General features: G+C 43.0%; 1 protein-coding gene across 2 annotated transcripts in view; it reads left to right on the top strand.

The window, feature by feature from the left end:
• Positions 1-204: 204 nt before the first annotated feature.
• The window catches only part of snw1 (SNW domain containing 1), a 38455-nt gene continuing 16199 nt past the window's right edge, over positions 205-22460 (top strand). For both annotated transcript variants that reach the window (XM_084314672.1, XM_084314671.1), the window contains exons 1-8: positions 205-235; positions 9938-10091; positions 10400-10561; positions 10943-11038; positions 14741-14847; positions 15251-15355; positions 19735-19804; positions 20357-20422. In XM_084314672.1, the coding sequence (XP_084170798.1) occupies positions 222-235; positions 9938-10091; positions 10400-10561; positions 10943-11038; positions 14741-14847; positions 15251-15355; positions 19735-19804; positions 20357-20422 (774 nt within the window). In that variant the 5' untranslated portion in view covers positions 205-221. The remainder of the gene's footprint in view (positions 236-9937; positions 10092-10399; positions 10562-10942; positions 11039-14740; positions 14848-15250; positions 15356-19734; positions 19805-20356; positions 20423-22460) is intronic.

Here is a 22460-nt window from a genome sequence, read left to right as displayed (position 1 = left end):
GATGTAAACAAGACGAAAGTCTTTCTCTGGTCTGCATCCCCTTAACAATTGTATGTATTGAGCTGTACTGTACTGTACCCATTCTGCAATCTGTTAATAAAGTTTTCAATCAATATTCTCCTTTCATGGAAATAAATAAATAATAACAGCGCCATGTGTCTTCCTGTAGCAGCTAACGCGCATGCGTATTCAGTTCCTCGCTAGGGAAGAAAGGGGAAAAGATGTCGCTTGCGAGGTGAGTCGTGCGACGAGGCCTTTTTTCTACTTTAGAAGTAACGTTATATATAGGTGTGCTCGCATGTTTGTTTTGATAAAGCCGCATGATACGGTATAGGGGGGGGGCGTATTCCGTATTCTACGAACTAGCCGGCCGTTAACTGTTCGCTTTCTGGTGGTGTTTTGCTATGCTAGCTAACGGTTAGCTTTAGCCAAGGCTAACACTGCTGTGGCTAATGTGGGGATCCAAATAAACTTAAACACATTAGCCATATTTTCGTTAGCCACGTACTAAGTTTCTAACATCCGACATCATCGCTAAGAGGAGATGTGTTATGTAGCCACATTTATTTCCTATCTGCAATTATATAAATAGTGTTAAACCTACTTCGTTCGCTAGGTTAGCCGCTAGTTGGCTTGTTTGTTTAGGTTAGCGTAAGTGCGGACAGAGTACAGCAACTTGCAATGGGCCTGGTCTACAAGATACACTACACGACCAAGGTACCCATGTACATGTCAAAATACTTCCCAAAGGTCAGTGAATACCACGATCACAACACCAGAGGGAGCTCCACAAATCATGTTAAAACCAGATTCGGCTCAAACAAGGGACTAAACACGTTTCGCAATTATGCCACATCAATGAGGAACGCCCTACCCAAAGCTGTAAAGGAATGTGAATCACTACCCACTTTCAAAACCACTCTCAAAGAACACCTACGGGAGACTGCAATTCGAAACTGGCCCCTGTAAATGTCCCAACCCAACCCCCTCCAATGTACAGTAAATGACGATTGATTGATTGATTGATTGAAAAGTTTATTAACAGATTGCAGAATGGGTACAGTACAGTACATCTCAATACATACAATTGTTAAGGGGATGCAGACCAGAGAAAGACTTTCGTCTTGTTTCCACCAGGGTCCCCCATTTTCAATTCATCATAACATATATGACATACATGACATACAGATAGACAGTACTGCTACATCTATACATTTATGACATATCAGATTTGCAAATACAGTACTGTTTGTGATACAAAAGTGTCCAGAAAAGGAGTGTATATACATTTGGCGTAGAGACTGTACATTGGAGGTTGGTGGGGTGGGGTTGGGTGGGTTGGGTGAGGGCTGTACATTGGAGGTGGGGGGGGGGGGGGGGGGGTTGGGTAGGGGACACACACACATTTTACACTGTACATTGGAATGTTGACAAAGCCTTACTTGGTCATTTACTGTACAACTAGGTTAGGACATTTGTAGGGGCCAGTTTCGAATTGCAGTCTCACGTAGGTGTTTTTTGAGAGTGTTTTTGAAGGTGGGTAGTGATTCACATTCCTTTACAGCTTTAGGCAGGGCGTTCCACATTGATGTGGCATAATTGCGAAACGTGTTTAGTCCCTTGTTTGAGCCGAATCTGGGTTTTACATGATTTGTGGAGCTCCCTCTGGTGTTGTGATCGTGGTATTCACTGACCTTTGGGAAGTATTTTGACATGTACATGGGTACCTTGGTCGCGTAGTGTATCTTGTAGACCAGGCCCATTGCAAGTTGCTGTACTCTGTCGTCTACTCTAAGCCATCCTAGGTTGTCAAAGTGGGCAGGGGTGAGGTGGGTTATAGGAGTCAGGTCAAGTAGTAGTCTGACCAGCTTGTTTTGAGATGTTTGTAATTTGTTTTTTAGTGCCTTTGAGGTGCTTTGGTACCATGAGGTGCAAGCATAGTCGTAGTACCCTTGAATGAGTGCTCCTGCTAGAGTCTTCAGGGTATTCTTGTTTACCAGAGAGGAGATCCGGTACAAGAATCGCGTTCGTTGGTTGACTTTTTTTATTACATTGGATGCCATTTTGTCACAGGAAAGATTAGCCTCTAGGATGGAACCCAGGTAGGTAATTTCATCTTTCCTTGTGACAATATTGTCACCCACTGTAACCGAGAAGCCGTCAGTCTTGCTGAGTTTGTTATTTGAACCGAAGAGAATGGACTCTGTTTTGCCCATGTGTAATGATAGTTTGTTGTCGGCGAGCCATATGCAGATTTTGCCTAGTTCCGAGCTGAGGGCTTTTTCAACCTGTAACTTGTTCTTGTCAGAGACCAGCAGGGCTGAGTCGTCCGCAAACAGGAACAAGTTGCAGTCACAAGCTGACGACATGTCATTTGCATAAATTAGGAATAGTAGCGGTCCTAGTATGCTTCCTTGTGGAACACCACAGCTCACTGTGAGGGGGGGGGATAGGGTACCGTTTACTTCCACCATCTGTTCCCTCCCCTCCAGGTAGGATTGTATCCAGCTCACTGATAAACTATCAAAACCAATTGCTTTTAGCTTGTCAATCAGAATGGTGTGATTGACAGTGTCGAAGGCCTTTTGTAGGTCCAGCATGACCATGCCGCAGTATTTGCCCGCGTCCACCTCTTGTTTGATGTGGTCGTTCAAGTAGAGAAGGCATGTGTCAGTGGAGTGGGATGTTCTGAAGCCAGATTGGAATTCGTAGATTAGATTTTTTTCCGCGAGGTATTTTTCGATCTGTTCGTATACTATTTTTTCCATGACTTTCGAGATGGATGTAAGGATAGAAACAGGGCGGTAGTTACCCGGGTCTAATTTGCTGCCCTTTTTGTGCAGGGGTGTTACTCTCGCAATTTTGAAGTCCTTGGGGACGTGTCCCTGTTTTATGGAGAGGTTTATTATGTGTGTGATGACTGGGGTGATGGCTGCTGCTGAGTCTCTGAGGAATTTGGAGGGGATGTTGTCATGGCCAGTGGCCTTGTTTGGTTGGAGGGCGCTCAGTTTTTTGAGTACCTCATCTGTAGTTACTATTTCCAGTTTGAAGTCGTCTTTGTGGACGCCTAGGTTCATGTAGTATGCTACTATGTGTTCTACCCCATACTGCCCTGAGTGGGAGGGTAGTTTGTTTACCAGTGTTGTGGCTATGTTTGTGAAGAAAGTGTTTAAGTAATTGGCTACATCCAGCTTGTCTGTGATGAGCGTGTTGTCCGTCTTTATGTTTATGTTTGAGAACCTGGTTTTGAGTTTTTTACTGCAGCCTAGTTGATTGTTGAGTAATTTCCAAAGTTCACGTGGTTTATTTTTGTTTTCCTCGGTTTTGTCATTGATGAAATTTTTTTTTGCAGTTTTGATCATGGAGTTTACGTCATTTCTTAGTCTGTTTCTTTCTAGTTTGAGTTCAGTCACGTGGTCTTGGAGTTCACTGCTCGTGCTTTTGGTAAGCTTTGACTGACTTTTACGAAACTCAGAGCATTTTTTGTCTCTGGCTTTCATAGCGGTCAGTATTTCAGTGTGCATCCATGGCTCAGCGCGATTTTTTACCCTGGTGGTTCTTAGGGGGGCCATTTTGTTTAGTATTGATGAAAATTTGGTTTTGAAGCCAAGCCAAGTTTCTTCAACCAGTGTACCATTGAGTTCATCTGACCAGTCCTGACTCTCCAGTTCAAGGTTAAAGGCCTCGCTAGAGTAGGTTTTGAGGTCTCTAGATGTGACTGTTTTGTGACAGCCAGCCTTTAGTTTTAGCTTTTTGCGGGTACAGAATATCATGTAATGATCACTTAACCCGCATGCTATAACCCCTTTACTGGAGATCTTGGACTTGTCAGAGGTCAGTATGAGGTCAATGGTAGTCTGAGTTGATTCACATATCCTTGTGGGTTGGGTGATTAGTTGGCTGAGGCCGTGCAGATCACAAAACCTATTGAAGGATTTGAAGACGGGTGCATTTTTTTGTTGCATATCCGTGTTCCAATCCCCAATAAGAATTTTTTCCGCATCCTCAGCTCCAGCTAAGCACACATCCAGAGTATCATAAAAACCAGTCTGTTCTGGTGGTCTATAGATTGTGCCTATTAGTACTGATTTTGCCCTTTCAAATAAGATTTCAATCCATACAGTTTCAATCTCGTCATGGTTAAGGTCAGTACGGTTGCTGAATTTGGTATCTTTGTGTATATACACACAGACACCACCTCCATACTGGTTCCTATCCCTCCTGATGATTGAATAGTCCTCGATTTCTATCTCTGGATCCTGAACAGATGAGTCAAGTTTTGTTTCTGTGAAACATAATATATTTGCCTTACCGTTTAGAAACAAATGTCTGATTTCAGCCAATTTCGGTTTCAAGCTGTTTATGTTTAAGTGAAATATGTGAAGTCCATTTTTGCTTGTAATAAGTTTGATGTCGTCACAGTTGAGGTAACTCTGTTCAATTGTGTCCTGTCCTGTGGTGGGGGGAGGGGGGGCGTTGTTGCTGTTTGTGCCGTGGGTGGGGAGGGGGGGGGAGGGGTGATGCTTTGTCCTTTGCTGGTGTCTGTATTCCTTTGTGTGAAAGCCCGCCATGTGGGGGGGGGGGCTGGTTGATTACAGATATGTCTGATTGTACTCCATTGTGGGGGAGGGGGGGTGCCTTTTGTCCTGGCCTCGGCCCGGGTAGACTTTCTGGCATGGCGGCCTTGGCGGGGCTAGCCAAGCTAACCGTCGGGTCCTTGGTGGTCTCGATGTCCCGCGCCGCTCTCCCTTTACCCACTCGCCGAGTCCGCTGGGGCTTCTGTGAGGGTATGTCGCCGCTTGCTGGTCGGCTGGTGCAACTGCTGGCTGAAGCGTCAATTGCGTGGATGCTGTTGATCTCCGGCGTCGGTGTGAGGAGCGATGCCTCGCTGTTTTGTCCCCGCGACGTGCTGGGCGCCTCGGTTGTGAACCCCGGTTCCTTCCCTCTCGCTGTGGCCTCTCGTGGGTTCTTTTGCAGGGGTGGCAGAGGAGGAATGTTGCCGTTGATCATGTCGTTAGCCGCAGTATGTGTGGGTAGCCGTTGATCTGTTTTGCTGGCTGCTGCTTCTTGGATCAGCAGATTTGACTGTAGTCTCTGGTTCCGTGTCATTACGGGACCAGGGTTCTGATGAATGTCACCCGACATGAGCAGGTATAATAAAAACATTGATCTCTTATTACACTTGCCTGCCGGGGGTAATTTCTTTCGTTCCGGATTTGCAGTAAGTACTGTGTGGATGGTCGTGGCTCCGAAGTATGGTTGTCAATATTCCAATGTACAGTTTTGCTTGTACAGTGTCCCCACCCACCCAACCATCTCCAATGTACAGTAATTTACCTAGTATGGTTGTCAATATTCCAATGTACAGTTTTGCCTGTTTGTACAGTGCCCCCCCCCCCCAATGTACAGTTTTGCTTGTTTGTACAGTGTCCCCCCAACCCCCTCCAATGTAAATTACCTAGTATGATCGTCAATATCCCAAGGCATTAAAAAAAAATATTGTTTGTTTCCTGTTGGTTGTCAGTTAAAGGATAACTCCACTATTTTGGGAAATTCGCTTATTTAACATCTTCCCTGGAGTTAGACAAGAAGATGCATACCTTTTTTGTCTCTGTGCGTGCATTTTAGCTTTGGGAATAGATGCTCCGTTAGCATAGCTTAGCTTCATCACTGGAAGTGAGGCAGGACAGTAGCCTTACAGTGCCTTACAGTGTATTGCAAGGTCTGACATTGACCAAACTTGATATGCATGACCTTGGTGGGCTCTAGGTCAACTCCTGAAAAGGGGGTCAATGTCAGACCTTGCAATCAAAAGTTAGGGGCACACTGAAATTATGGCAAGGGTTATTAGCCCCCTAACTTTTGATTGCAAAGTCTGACATTGACCCCCTTTTCAGGAGTTGACCTAGAGCCCACCAAGGTCATGCATATCAAGTTTGGTCAATGTCAGACCTTGCAATACACTGTAAGGCACTGTAAGGCTACTGTCCTGCCTCACTTCCAGTGATGAAGCTAAGCTATGCTAACGGAGCATCTATTCCCAAAGCTAAAATGCACGCACAGAGACAAAAAAGGTATGCATCTTCTTGTCTAACTCCAGGGAAGATGTTAAATAAGCTAATTTCCCAAAATAGTGGAGTTATCCTTTAAGGCATGGGTAGGTAGGGAATTTTTTCGTTCTTTTTCTTTTTTTTCTTCTTTCCCATGGCGACTGGATGGGGAATTTCTTTATTTAATTAAAATGTTCACAACAACATGGATGCATGTACTCTGCCAGCAACTAAAGGTTTGACTAAGATTTCTATGAAACTTTATGATTTTTTTTCTTTTTCTTTTTCTTTTTTGAACTCATAAAATAATGGGTCGCACCTAAATCGGCAGGGTCGGTCGGCAACCGGAAACAATGTAGCAGTACTGTCGCTGTAGGTCATGTGTGTCATATCCTGATTAATTGAAAATGGGGGACCCTGATGTAAACAAGACAAAAGTCTTTCTCTGGTCTGCATCCCCTTAACAATTGTGTGTATTGAGCTGTACTGTATTGTACCCATTCTGCAATCTGTTAATAAAGTTTTCAATCAATCTATGGTTTATGTATGAAACACGTCTGTTTGATTGATTGAAAACTTTAGAATAGAAATACTTTTATTATCCTGTGGGAAATTTGACACTGCAAATCGCTCAACATTTAGACAGGATGGGTCACAATTAGAATAATAACGCAAATCAAATCAAGTTGCCTAGGATAAGAGTAGAGTAAAATAGGATAAAATGAAATTAAATAAAATATACAGAAATAAATACAGTAAGAATATACTGAGCATACTGAGCATGGGGTAAACAATTTGGTCAATATAATTATAATTTAAATCTAACTAAATGAAATATGAAATATATATTCCAGTATTCACAGTGTCACAAGGTGCAGTATGCTTCAGGTAGTGTATTGTCCTCCTTGGGTTCCTAATTCCTATAAGTCCTAGATCAATGTCTGGCAGCCGTCGCTGCCCCCTGTTGTGGAGCCTGGAGGCCGCTAGTCGCGGCCTCCTGCCACTATTGAGCTGCCGCTCTGTGCTCAGTGATGCAGTGAGGCACAGTGATTCATTATATAGTCTGATGGCTGTTGGAATGAAGGACTTCCTGTGCCGTTCAGTAGGGATGCACGATATTGCTTTTTTGACACCGATACCGATAACTTTATGCTCCTCAAGCCGATAACCGATATCGATAACCGATATTTATTGTATTGTAATTTTTTTTTCAACATGAAACAAAACGTATCACAATACAATAATAATACATAAAAAGACTTCCCAGGACAATAACTTAACACCAACTTAAATGTGACCTAACCAGACAACAGAAACAAAAGCCAAGACAACAGTTTTCACTGATAAAGTGACCATATTTATTTTTCCAAATGAAAATTCACAATCCGTCAACAGCTTGTGGTGCATCCAACCTAAGACGCTCGAAGCTTTTTGTTCTTCTTTTTTCAAAGCGGAGCCTTGAAAAAGAGGCTTTGAGTGGACACATCACCACCACAACAACGGGTCACCTGCGGCATCACCACCGCCACGGTGTTGGGGGCCCGCGACGACGGCGCGAGCACGCTTGTACCTATTGACGAGTCGTTTGCTAAATTAAAGAAGTTTGAAAGCCGCTAGCTTTTAAGCAGTCCTTGGTGGTGCAAATTAACCTGGCTACTACGGAGCAATAAGTGACTGCGTATTCAACCAAGGGTTGCATCACAGCCACGAAAGGGGCTAGCTTTGCTTAGCTCCTCGCATCGTCGTGGGCTTCTAAGTTAACACAATAACACACTGTCGTGGCGGTGGTGATGCCGCAGATGACCCGTCGGGCTGGATGTATTGCAAGTTGTTGCCCTTTTCCCTCCTTGTGGAACTTCTGCATTGCATTTATTACAAATAGCAAGCAAACTTTTTCCTCTGAAAATCCGAGTACCGACGCGGCCATCTTTGTTGTTAAAACGTCCGCGCTGCTTCCAGAAACTTGCGTGGTTACGACTCACAGCCAAGAAAGGGGGCGCTGGATTTGTGTAAAACGCCCTGTTCCTAAACCACACGCTGTCAGTCGTACCACAGTACTGACACAACGGGAGGAGCCTACAGTCAAAACAAACGCACTTCATTCCAATTCACCCACACCGCATTTTTTTTTTACCAAAAAATATATTATATTATCGGAGCTATTAACACTTTGACTGCCGGGAGCCGTCTTTAGACGTCTTTGCTGGCCATGCTAAAGTTGCCGGGGGACGCTGTACGTCGTCTTTATATCAATATTTCAAAAATCTGCGATCGGATTCATAATGTCCCTCCGCTGGCCTGAGATACACCAGCAGGACCCACTGAGCTCTCTGGCGGTTCAGGAGCGCCATCTGGTGGCCGATCGCGCAACCGCTTAACAGGAAGCGCAGTAGAGGTTGTGCTAGATGTCCGTATTGCTTCCGGCCACTCGGGATAGGTTCCGGCACTCTAGCTCGTCACACTACATAGCGATCGATTGCCAATAACTCGATAAACAACATGATTTGGACGTATATACCATTATACAAGCTGGAGATGGACCGGGTAATAATATATCCCATAATGATAAAATTTCTACTCGACGATGATCGCCCAACGGCGCGCGGAGACTGGGGTGAGTTTCAGCGTGTAACGTTACCGTCTTCGATAATAACTGATATTATCAACATTTGACCCACATTAGATGATTGGTATAACGCTGCCCACGGAATTATAAACGCCCCCTCGCCCATCCGGTCAACATCAGATGACGTGTAGTAACTTCTAGAAGTACGTCTAGTTGGAATTTTTTATATCGCGCTGATTGCCATCAAACTGTATTTCATCATCAATATAATGCATTTGGGGCTATATATCACGTTCTGGAGAAAGCTGCAGAAAGAGATGAAAACATACTTATACATTAGACCATATTTACTATGAATATGTGAATGAAAAAGTTTAACGTTGCTACACAATGAACAATACATATAGGACTTTGAATGGGCCCTAATAATGGCAATGTAGCAATAGATGGTATGGTATATCATTAATTTAACCTTAGGCAACCAAAGTGTTAATAACGTTATCGGGATGACGTCATAATTGCTGATATCGACCCGATAATTATCGTGCATCCCTACCGTTCAGTGCTGCATTTGGGTAGTGTGAGCCTAGCACTGAACATGCTCCTCCTGTCAGCCAAGTCTGTGTATAGTGGGTGGGTGGGGTTTTCCCTGATGGCCTGGAGCTTAGCGAGGCTCCTCCTCTCCGCCACCCTCGCTAGAGAGTCCAGCTCCACCCCAACCACGCTGCTGGCCTTCCTGACCAGCTTATCCAGCCTGGTTGTGTCCACTGCTCTCAGTCCGCTGCCCCAGCAGGTCACAGCGTACAAGAAGGCGCCCGCCACCACCGACTCATAGAACATCCTCAACATCCTTGTACAGACATTGAAGGATCTCAGCCTTCTGAGGAAGTAGAGTCGGCTCTGGCCCTTCTTGTATAGTGCTTCTGCATGTTTTGACCCGTTCAGTTTGTTGTCGATGTGCACACCGAGGTATTTGTACACCTCAACCATGTCCACATCAACTCCCCTGATGGAAACGGGGGTCACAGGTGCACTCCTCCTCCTCAGCTCCACAACCAGTTCCTTGGTCTTCGCCACATTTAGCTGCAGGTGGTTTTTATCGCACCATGATTGCAGAACGGGTACACAGTACGGCTCAATACACACAATTGTTAAGGGGATGCAGACCAGAGAAAGACGTTCGTCTTGTTTACATCAGGGTCCCCCATTCATCAATTCATCAGGAATTGGTGTTGGATAACATCACTGCACACTGTTATCATGGGAGACGAGGTAAACAACCTCACTTGAAATTGAAGCCCCTTGTCTTGTTTGTTCAAAGCTTTTTGCCGGCGCCGACTCAGTTGTCGCAGGACCAACTGGAGGCGGAGGAGAGGCTGAGGGCCCAGAAGTCCCACTCCACCGCCCTGGTCTCATCCCGCAAAGAGCCCCCTCCCTATGGACACAGAAAGAGCTGGGTGCCCCGTGCACTGGAGGTGAGTTGAGTTATTAATATTTACCCCTAATAAAAGCTACCAACATGTCTTTGGTTTCTCATACTGTGTTCGGGTACTGGATAGCTTGTGTCCTTTTTGTGGCTGGTTCTACTTTGGTTTGTCATGTTTTAATAACTTGTTCAAAAATAAGTTCATGAACCCATGCAGTACATAGCTCCACTCTGACAACACGGTTATTAAAACGACCAGGAATAATACAGTATGGTGGTGTCCTTTTTTTATTTATATATAAAGTCCTGCCCCTTTACATCGTAGCCTCTTGTTTTTCTGTCCTGTGTTTTGTGTAGGACTTTGGAGATGGAGGAGCTTTCCCGGAGATCCAAGTGGCCCAGTTCCCCCTGGAGATGGGCAGGAAGAAGAAGACCTCCAATGCCCTGGCAGTCCAGGTGGACGCTGAGGGGAAGATCAAGTATGACTCCATCGCCAGACAAGGACAGGGCAAGGAGAAGGTACAGTTGCCTGTGTCAAATGGGAATACTGCCGATATGCATATATGATAGTCGACACAATTATACACAAAAGGACTCCCTAGACAAAAACACTGAAGACACACAGGGCTTTCCCCATGTATTGGACAATGATGCATCTGTTTCTAAGCTGGCCCCAAGCTTCCATTGCAAAAAGAAACATGGTGTCACTGCGCCCCTAATAGTTCAGGGAAAGCCCTGACATGTTATAATCACCTGTCAGTTGCTGCGCAAACATGCCTATATACAGTACATGCAAACACTCATGCAAACAAAGCATGTCATCTGTCTTTATGATCATTAATATCACATTGTGATTTACATCACACACGCTTGTTTTAAATCTGCCTTTTTCCTATGCAGGTTATCTTCAGTAAGTACACAGACCTGCTTCCCAAGGAAGTGCTGAATGACGACGCCCCAGAACTACACAGGCCTGACGAGGAGGCTGTCAAAGAGGTGAGGCTGGGCCAAAGGACTTTACCAAACTCCTATTCATCAAAATGAAGGACTAGTTTTCCAAACTCCTATACATCAAAATTAAGGACTAGTTTACCAAACTCCTATACATCAAAATTAAGGACTAGTTTACCAAACTCCTATTCATCAAAATTAAGGACTAGTTGACCAAACTCCTATACATCAAAATTAAGGACTAGTTGACCAAACTCCTATTCATCAAAATTAAGGACTAGTTGACCAAACTACTATACATCAAAATTAACACTTTAACTGCCAGAAGACGTGTTACAGCGTCCTTCCCGGCCATGCTCAAGTTGCCGAAAGACGCTTTACAGCGTCTTTAATATCAATATTTCAAAAATCTGTGTTCGGATTCATATTTCCCCTCCGCTGGCCTGAGATCCACCAGGAGGACCCACTGAGCTCTCTGGCGGTTCAGGAGCGCCATCTGGTGGCCGATCGGCGCAATCGCCAAACAGGAAGTGCTCTGGGCGATGTGCTGTTTAACCATATTACTTCCGGGCACTCTGTTTGGCTCCCGGCACTCTGGCTCGTCACAATACATAGCGATCCATTGCCAATTACTCGATAAACAACATGATTTGGACGTATATACCATTATACAACCTGGAAATGGACCGGGTAAATCGACATCCCATAATGGTAACATTTCCACTCTACGCTGATCGCCCAACGGCGCGAGGAGACTGGGGTGAGTTTTAGCGTGTAAAATTACCGTCTTCGATACTAACTGCTATGATCAACATTTGACCCACATTAAATGATTGGTATACCGCTGCCCACGGAATTATAAACGCCCCCTAGCCCATCCGGTCAACATCAGATGACGTGTAGTAACTTCTAGAAGTACGTCTAGTTGGAATTTTTTATATCGCGCCGATTGCCATAAAACTGTATTGCATCATCAATATAATGCATTTGGGGCTATATATCACGTTCTGGAGAAAGCTGCAGAAAGAGATGAAAACATACTTATACATTAGACCATACTTTAGTATGAATATGTGAATGAAAAAGTTTAACGTTGCTTCACCCTGAACAATACATATAGGACTTTGAATGGGCCCTAATAATGGCAATCTAGCAATATGATTAAGAAAGTTATAGCCCTGCAAAGAAGGGGAACTTATCCATGTTAAATATAGCTGGCAATCCACAGTAATTTTCCGGATTTCTGGCCGGCACCCAAAGTGTTAAAGGGGAACTATCTTATAAATGGCCTTTTTGAGTGTTTAGCATTGTTTCCTAGCTATGTGGACTTATATTAATATGATCTATGTCTCAAAATTCTCATATTGGTGCATTCTTCCAATTCTCCTCTCACAATATTCACCCTCACTGAACTGAGTCATTTGAAAATGTGCGCGATATGTGATGTCAGAAAGACACCGCTGCATGATAATGTGGCTGTGTAGCATCAGGCCCCTGCACCCCAGGCCACATCAGCTCAAAACGGCTTAAGATCTTGAGGTAGAAAAATGCTGTTTTTGAGGACTTGATTAGAAATACAAAACAATGAATAAAAAAAAAATATATATTATAGAGGTGTTCCATAGACTCACAGGAATTGTGTAAAAGTGCCCAAATAGTGAAAGAAATAGTAAAATAGTTCCCCTTTAAGGACTAGTTGACCAAACTCCTATACATCAAAATTAAGGACTAGTTTACCAAACTCCTATACCTCGCGATGAAATAGGTTGAATAACTTCTCTAAAAGTTCTGAAAACTGCAAAGATTGAGTTATAGTACCACCTAACAAAAGTAAAATGTAGTTAAACTTATAATTGAACAGCATAGCAGTTACTGTAATTAGAGATGTCACTATAATGAGTTTCTGGCTGTATGATAATCTTCAACTAAAACTTTACGGTTATCACGGTATAACGCACATGCGATTTAGACCTAATTCTTCTAAAGAAAAGAATCCATTATAATGCAATAACTTTTGATTTTCTGCACAGCCACAGGTAGAGCTGCCGCGGTATTGATATTTTCCTTACCGCACGAATTTGCGAAATATTTCCTACCGCCGCGGTTATTACCGCACAGTGCGCACAAAAAAAAAAAAAAAGTTTGAATGAATTTTTTTTTTTTAGTAGTCTACTCTTATAGCCTGCCTCTAGTCTAATGGCGCTTTTCCACTGCATAGTACCTACTCGACTCGACCCGCTTTAGGCACCTGGTACTTCGTTCCTTTTCCACTGCAGCCAGGTACTACTCCGTTTGTCTCCGTGTGGGGATGCAGGCGGGGCCGCTCGCTTGTGTACACTGAAAGCTCCGTGGGCATAGATGTCCGAGGGCTTGCAGCAAGCCGGAGTTTAACACAGTTTCAATCAATCAATCAATCAATAACAACATTAACCAGACTCTCGTTGCGTCTATTCTGCCAAAGCTAACGTTACCTCTCATTGTGTATTCTACCAAGCAAACCCGGGTTTAACGTTACCTCTCGTGTATATCGGCTGACGGTAGTACTATTAGGCTAATAACAACAACAAACTTAACACATCAGCGATCTTGTTGTGACACTAAACTCTCCGCTCGGTGGTAAATTGGGTTGATGTCGGTTTTGTTTCATCAATAAATAAGGCAGAATACACAGTGAATCCATTCTTTTTTGTTTATTGCACTTGGTTCTGTCGCAAACAAATCTTGAATGAAATGCATCCTTAGCGAGGCAGTAAAGATGGCGGCGCGGCGTTCTGTTTTTGTTCAGACTAGAGGCTACAAAGTGTGACGCGTCTCTTCTGACCAGTCAGTGGTCTGCAATGTTTCACATGACTTTTCTGGTACCACTTCTACCCAATAGGGTCGCTTGGAACCGAGTAGGGTATATCTGCAGAGCCGCAAGCCAACTTTATTATTATAATAAAAAAACAGCAGTGACGCGGTATTCAGCCTAACTCTGCGGTGAGCGTGATGCAACAGCGATACCGCGGTTATCGCGGCAGCTCTAGCCACAGGTATAAGTACACATATCCTACAATGAAATATTAAGCATTTATAGACTAGTTTATCGTTTTTAAAGCATAAACCTGAATGTTATTGCCATAAAACAGAACGCAGTTAGTTTCTCTCTTCTGTGAACGTCTAGCGAAAAACGGCATTGCAATCTGATGAAAAATGGCGGAGAAATTTACATTATAAAAAAGTACGATATATTTCATTCACTGTTTGTGAATCACGCCTGGTGATACTAAATCCAGATTGAACTCTGCCATTGGAAAGTGGAGATTTGGCCCGATCCATAGATGTGCGACTTGGCCATAATAAGGTCATTTATAGGCCTGATATTCTATAATCATATTTCAAATAGCATGTGTGTCCGGATGGCAGAATTCAGTACTGTCTCTACAAAGTCTCCTGTTAATCATCTTCCCTTTATTAAATAATTTGCTTTGATTTTTTTGTACACGTGATCTCAAGAAGGTGCTGAATGAGCTCAGTGGCAATTCTTCATGTCTGGTCATTTTTAGCATGGTGTGAAACAATTTTGTAGAGTTTTACCTTGAAAGCAGTGCACAGTGACATCCCTAACTTTAACTGCTTCTCAATACGAGTGGTGTCTTAGTGGGACTATGGCGTCTATTTCCAACACCATTGGTTTGAATCTGCTTCACGGCCTTTTCCGCACATCGTCCTCCCATCCTCAGACGTGTTTCTCCTCCTGTGTTTTAGCTGACGGAGAAGACGCGGGCTGCCCTGGACAAGGCGGTGTCTCAGAAGATTGCGGCTGCCATGCCTGTGAGGGCAGCAGACAAACAGGCTCCTGCACAGTACATCAGGTATGAGTCACAGTCGAATGTATTCCCTGCATGTGTTTATTGTCTGACTTTATATAAGAATCAAAGCAGAAGAAGGGTACAATGATGGGTTATCTAGCTTCCTGGTTACCACTTGGTAGCTTTAAGGGGAACATCGCCCAAATTAAGAATTCAAATGGGTTATTTCCACGGCCCAGGAAAGTTCAATCGATTGACAAATTCATGCTATATGGTGCATATAAAAGCGTAATCCCTGACCGCCGCTTTCTAGAGTGTCACAGATTGGAATTGTTTTTAAAAGATGGAAAATATGTCCACTGACTGGGCCAGAAGATAACACCAGAAACATATTTCTAGTATGGGATGTTTCTGATGTACATAGTCTTGTGTGCGTGTTGACATATCCTGTTTTTCTCCTCCCCAGGTATACTCCATCCCAGCAGGGCGTGGCCTTCAACTCGGGAGCCAAACAGAGGGTCATCCGCATGGTTGAGATGCAGAAGGACCCCATGGAGCCTCCTCGCTTCAAGTACGTATGAATAACTCCCACACAGTGCTAGTTCAAAAGCATTTTCATCCTTTAACGTTTTATCGGTGCCACATCGTATTGTGCATTTCTGTTGTGCTGTCAATTGTCGTTGATAATGTTGTTTTTATATGGATCATTCTAATCTAAAATAATATATAGGCCTAATGCTGCTGGATTCAGACACGGTTTGGCAGTAACAGCAAATTTAGGACGCTGCCGGAAAGGAGAAGGCAGGGTGGCACGTTGCCATGGTGATGGTATTGTTTACTAGCAAGCTAATGGAAGCAGGCTTGTTTTCTGCTAATGCTAGTTCAATAATATAGCATAGCAAACTTTATTTCCTGGTTTTCTGCACAGTTCAAAGGAAGCCTTTCCAAACAACTTGCTTCATCAAAAAAACAAAGCTTCTCAGCTTCTCGCGTCACCAAAATATTTCGTAATGTGGGGGGTAGCTAACGGCAAAACAAGAAGTGAAAGGTTTATGGTAAATGTGGTCCTATCATGAGAATTAGCAACAGTCTTATTTCTTACACTAATGGCGCTTTTCCACTGCATGGTACCTACTCTACTCTACTCTACTCTACTCTGTATTTTCGGTTTTCCATTACCAAAGTACCTGGTACTTTTTTAGTCCCTGCTCGACTCTGGTTCCAAGCGCGAGCCAAGCGGGTAGAACTGGTACCATAAATGTCACGTGAAAAACTGCAGACCACTGATTGGTCAGAAGAGAGACGCGTCACTGTTTGGAGAGTCTGAACGAAAACAGAACGCCGCTATCTTGAATGTCTCGCATAGGATTTCATTATGGTTGCAGCAGGCACAAGTTCAATAAACAAACAATACAGTCACTGTGTATTCTGCCTCATTTATTGATTAAACAAAACCGACGTCAACACAATTTGCCACAGAGCGGAGAGTTTAGTCTCGCAAAAAGATCGCTGACTTGTTAAGGCTTAAGCTTATGTTGTGCTGATGTTGTGCTAGCGTTTTAGCATGGCTATCGTACATAGCGCGATCAATATAACTCGCTATTGATTGTTTGTATGAGTAACGTTAATGCTAATAGAATAGACACAACGCGAGGTAATCACCATCCATTTTAAACCGGTTATTACCTAATGCTAACGTTAGCAAATAGACGCGACTGGTAACGTTACAGCTTGTTAGCCTAATGCTAACGTTAGCATAGACAGCCTAGCTAACGTTAACGCTTGTAGAATAGACACAATGAGAGGTAACGTTAGCGTTATCAGAATAGACACAACGAGAGTCTCGTTAATGTTGTTATTGATTGATTGATTGAAAACTGTGTTTTACTCTGGCTTGCGCCTACTAGCTCATGACACGGACATAGCTATGCTGGTGGAGCTCTCACAGAGCTATGGAGCTCTCAGCTGTACACCAGCAGCCCCGCCTCCCCACACGGAGACAAACCGAGTACTTTATTTTAGTACCTGCAGTGGAAAAGGAACGAAGTACCAGGTACCTAAAGCGAGTAGAGTAGAGTAGAGTAGGTACCATGCAGTGGAAAAGCGCCATAAGGCAGTGGTTCTCAAACTTTTTACACCAAGTACCACCTGAGAGGGTAGCTGGCTCTCCAAGTACCACCATATGACCGGCGTTAAAATACAGTCTATTCAGCTATGCACAGTTCACGCAGGAGGCAAATGTATTCCTAATACCATTATTTATTGTTAACTTTTGTCAGACACAGCCACAATGTACAAAGGGATAGCACTAGAACTAGCAAACGCTTCCACACAACTCATACAATGCAAAGGGCATTGAGAACATAATAACTAACATTCTCACATAGCAAGTGAGAAAATTAAGAACAACTGTATTTCAGCAAATGTACTTAATTCTCTCACTCTCTCTCTCTCTCTCTCTCTCACACAGCAAGCAATTGTCCGTCATTCTCTCTCTCACTCACACACACACACTTATTTTGTTACAAAAACTTAATTTCCTGCATTCTGGTGCAGGAATTTTTGAATTTTTACCCTTTAAATGCCAGTGTTTGTGATGGGCATCACAAATTATTGTAAAAAAGAAAAGAAAACGCATATTCAATACATTTTTGAATGTTTACCCTTTAAATGCCAGTTTGTGTGATGGCATCACAAATTATTGTTAAAAAAAACACACAAAGTAAAATATTTTCAAAATATCAAATGCAAAGTACATTTTTCTGGGGGGGATTATTACAGGCTAGGCATGTGTCAATGATTAGCATCAACACAGATTTTGATGAATTTTTTTTGTAATGTCAGATTTAACACCAACTCTTTTCAGAAAAGTGGGAGTATTTCATTCTTTATCCGACATTACAAAAAAAATCAAAAAAGAGAAATGGTTATGATCAGGGCTGAAGTTGAATTAAAGATTTATGACTGTTTAGACTGCATTACTCTCTGTCACAGTGATCTCCTGGTTGTTCCCCACTTAGGTTATCTAACTATTGCGCCGCCGCAACCAGAAACACTGGCCTGGCCTGCTTCTAAGTCCAGTAACCTGACTGCAAAAAAAATAAAAATAATTTTAGCTTTTTTGTAAATGTTTTCAAGTACCACCAAGTACCACTAGTGGTACGCGTACCACAGTTTGAGAACCACTGCACTAAGGTATCGCAACCAATCTGACAATGGTGTATTGTGTTGAACATTCTCCTTGTAGTAACTGTTGTTACCCAAACCCTATCTTTTTAAGAATTAGAAAATGTAAATGACACACATCTGTTTTTATCTAATAAGATAACGCTTTTAGTCTGTTCCATTTATTGCAGCAAAATGCGATATTTGTCAAGAAAAACGTTTTTTTAGTGCTGTCAATAGATTCAAAAAAATTATCTAATTAATCTCACAATTTTCTGTAATTAATCTAGATTAAAAATCGCATTTTTCTACTTAAGACCGAAGCTTGTAACAGATATTTACTTGAGTAAAATCATGGAATTAATGTAAAATCAACGCAAAGAAAGTATATTTAGATTCAAATACTATTTTAATAGGTTTCTTTTAATACAGTTTCTCTCCTGTGAAATACAAATGTTCAACAAAACTATCAACATTGACTCAGCTAGACCACTTTCTTATATTATATTGAACATTTTTCACTCCATAGATTAATCTAGATACATTTTTGTTAACGCTTTAAAGAATTTAAATGACTCCAGAGTTAAAGCATTAATTTTGACAGTGTTGATATATCTGCATGCAACATATTGCAATATTATCGCTGTATCGACTTTTCCCCCCCACCCCTAATAACTATGTATCTAATCTAATCTAAATCCGAGTCAAGTGAAGCATTTCTTTTTTGATCCACTTTTTCTCCTTATTTTCTATTTTTCTCTCATCCCAATTTCGTATTTCCAATTCTTCCCTCCCCTGTCTTGAACGTTGCTAGACTATGCCTCCCACTGGTCGGTTGTAGTGAGGATAGAAGCCTTGCATCACGTGTCCCCTCCGGTACACGAGGAGGCAGCCTGTTGCATCTTTTCACCGCAACAGCTCAAACTCTCAGTGGCGAGGAGTAACGCGTGGGAGGCTCACGCTGCCCCCGATACTTCCTGTTTCCGCTGTACCGGCGTCACCCAACCGACCTGTAGGAGTCGCTGTGCACAACGTCCAATCCCCACCCACCGGCTTTCCCACCCTCTAACACTGCCAATTGTGTTAGTATGACGGCCGGCCAAGCCGGTAGCAACGCCGAGAGCTGGGCTCGATACCAGCATCTCCTGCGTTAGTGGCGAGTGCCTTGCCCACTGCGCCACCCAGACGCCAAGTGAAGCATTTTTGTTGTTTTGGCTCTGTACTCCAGCACATTGGATGGAACAAAAATTGGGCTGTACAACTGTAAAATAAAAAGGTGGAATAAAATGGGATATAAACTAAATTAAATAGCACTATTAAATGTAAATAGGCCAGGGTTGTGCAAGATGTGGTCATGTATATACAGACTAGTTAGGATAAAAATAACAATACAGTGGGATACACTGAATTGCATGCAATTTCAGCTACTTTTTCTTGTCCCCCATTTCTCCATAGACTTCCGTTGTGCCCAACCGTAGTTACAAGGTGGTACTGGGGTTCCGTTGACAATATCAACCCATACCTCTGTGGAAGTAATCCCCTTTTCGTCCGGTTGGATGTTTCATACAGCAATGCGTTGCTCTGCTAGAGACGCCTGTAATTAACGTTCAACATCACTTGTGAATATGACTGTTATACCTACTGAATTCTCCCCCGGTGTCTGTTGACTATTCATGAGATGGATTCTCACAGCATGACGCAGCTTCTTTTTTATTTTTCTCCCCTCTTCCTAATTTGCATTTGACGATGATGAGACTAAAATGGAACGTCTGAATGTTATTTCAGGATCAACAAGAAGATCCCCCGTGGTCCTCCCTCTCCTCCTGCACCTGTCATGCACTCTCCTAGCAGAAAGGTATTGTTTTTTTGGTTGGTAGCCTCAGATAGTCGCTTCGCTGCCATATTGGTTGACTTTGATGAAATGTGGGGTACGGCTGCAGAAATGTCCACTCACTCCAGTGTTAAAAGGTTGCTATAAAAATGTTACTTCAAGAACAGGCCCTCACCTGCACCTTTACTATTACTCATAGTAAATATTCAGATTAAATTCCTTAAAGTAACATTCATGATTACCTGACTCAGAATGTTTTTCACCACTGTAGTTCATGTTTTTGAAATGTATGGAAGTTAATTAGGCACCTAGTGCTCACTGACATGCGCTCATAGTGATCCAAGTAAATAACCATGGTGGTGAAGTGAATAAGACTAAATTAATTAAAATGTGTTTTATCATATTTTGCTTTTCTAAACTGAACCAAAGCATGTTATTTCATTTCAAGTTTTAAGCACCATTTGTTATCGGTAGTTTAAAATGGACAGGTGATGTAAATGGCTGGTAATGCCCTGCGGGTCCTGACACAAAAGTTAATGGATATCTACCCCCCCCCCCCCTTGTTCCTTCCTTCAGATGACTGTCAAAGAGCAACAGGAGTGGAAGATTCCTCCCTGCATCTCAAACTGGAAGAACGCTAAGGTACTGTGACACTCTCTCTTCTGTCATTTTTTTAAAGGCACTAAGCCTACTGATCTTGCCAGTAACTAACGGGGGGCCGGGACTTATTACTTGTATTTATAAAATGTTCCTTTTTTTATTTTTTATAAAATGCCACTAATTCTTGCCAGGAACGGGTCAGACGACCCGACAGTATGAGAAAAATAAACAGTGTAAACTAGATAATTACCTCTGCATATAAAAATGAGGTTTACCACAATGAAATGTAGGTTTGAGTGACATAAAAAATATATATATTTATTTTTTGGATGGAAGAGCCACACATTGATGGGCAAAGAGCCACATGCGGCTCGTGAGCCACGGGTTTGCCACCCCTGCGCTAGACACTCGCAAAGTGCTGTGACTTCCGTCTGTTCCAACGGCCCATATGTGGAATAGCGTTCCAATTACATTTTCCTGAAGTCATTTTGAAATTGCAGAAGCCGTGGCAGATAAAACGGGTGCTTTTAGGAAAAGTCATTGCGTGAAAGAGCTGGAGCTCGACCGAGTGACGAGGATACGTTTATTGAAAATGCCTAGGGGTCATGTGACCCCTTGTCGGCTGTGCTAGTGTTAAGAAATATATCTTATATTATACGAGATTATGGCTGGGCCATAATTCATTCAACATTATCATTAGAAACCTTAAATTGGTGCGCCTGTGTGGCGCAGCGGTCTAAGCGCTCATCACCAACATGTGAGACATCGGTATCGAATCCGGCTGTCAGCGTTGCCTCCGGCTTGGGCCGGCCGTCATACTGACTCAATTGGCAGTCAGCGGGAGGGGAGTCGATGGGTGGTAATCTGGTTGTTGTAAACAGTGACTCCTACAGGTCGGTCAGGGCGCCTGCACAGCAAGGACAGGAGATGTCGAGGGTAGTGTGAGCCTCCCACATGTTACACCTCGCCAATGAGAGTCCGCGCTGGCAGGTGAAAAGAAGTGGCTGGCTGACTCTGCATGTATCGGAGGGGACATCGATAGATTCTTCAACCCTCCCTACGACCGACCAGTGGGGGGCACATGCGAGCAACGATCAAGACAGGGGAGGGGGGAATTGGCACGACTAAATTGGGATGGGAGAAAACTGAAAAAAGAGAGTGGATAAAAATAAACCTTAAATTGATAATAATAATTCATTACATTTATATAGCGCTTTTCTCAGACTCAAAACGCTTCACAACGTAGGGTTAGGGAAATTGCCTCCTTCACCACCACTGGTAGCACCCAACCTTGGGCTACACAGGCTCAATGGCTGCCATACACTGGCACCAGGCACATATCACACTACACCATAGGTGTCAAACTCACGGCCCGCGGGCCAAACCCGGCCCGCCACGTCATTTGATGTGGCCCCCCAAGAGCTCAGGTAAAAAAAGATTTTTTTTCTTTTTTCTTTTTTTTTACATTAATATTGGGTTAAAAAATAGCAGTGTTAAAATAATTGTGGGTTAATGCGTTAATAAAGCTTTAACTTTGACAGCCTTAGTTATTACACATTCTTACACATACATGTATGTTGAACATCTGAGGTAACAAAGGAAAAAAGCCAAAAGCACCTACTCCTCAGACATTCTTTGACAATTTTACAGCCCAAAATACAAAAAAGATCCAGGCGGAATAGGTAACAAAGGGTTGAAGAAATATTGTCTGAACTGTCGGATGCAAACTGGCTGTGTGACATAACCGAGCATCTCGCTCAATTGAATAAGAAGCTGTAGGGACGCAAACAAGTCCCACCCAAAACTTGACCAATATAGTTGTGAACTGAGACAACCCTTATTTTGTTATTTTTGAGTACAGTTACAGTTGTGTGTTCATGCAGACACATAATAGCAATTTCATTACGAATTGAAAATGGGGGACCCTGATGTAAAAAGTCGAAAGTCTTTCTCTGGTCTGCATCCCCTTAACAATTGTGTGTATTGAGCTGTACTGTACTGTACCCATTCTGCAATCTGTTAATTAAAGTTAATTAAACTATCTTCCATTAGTTGGATGTATGGCCTCTGCAAGGTTGTG

This window comes from Notolepis coatsorum (assembly GCF_963971535.1).
Source record: "Notolepis coatsorum genome assembly, chromosome: 5".
Taxonomy (NCBI): Eukaryota; Metazoa; Chordata; class Actinopteri; order Aulopiformes; family Paralepididae; genus Notolepis; species Notolepis coatsorum.
Note: the sequence above shows the minus strand (reverse complement) of the source record. Positions and strands in the feature narration are given on the sequence as shown.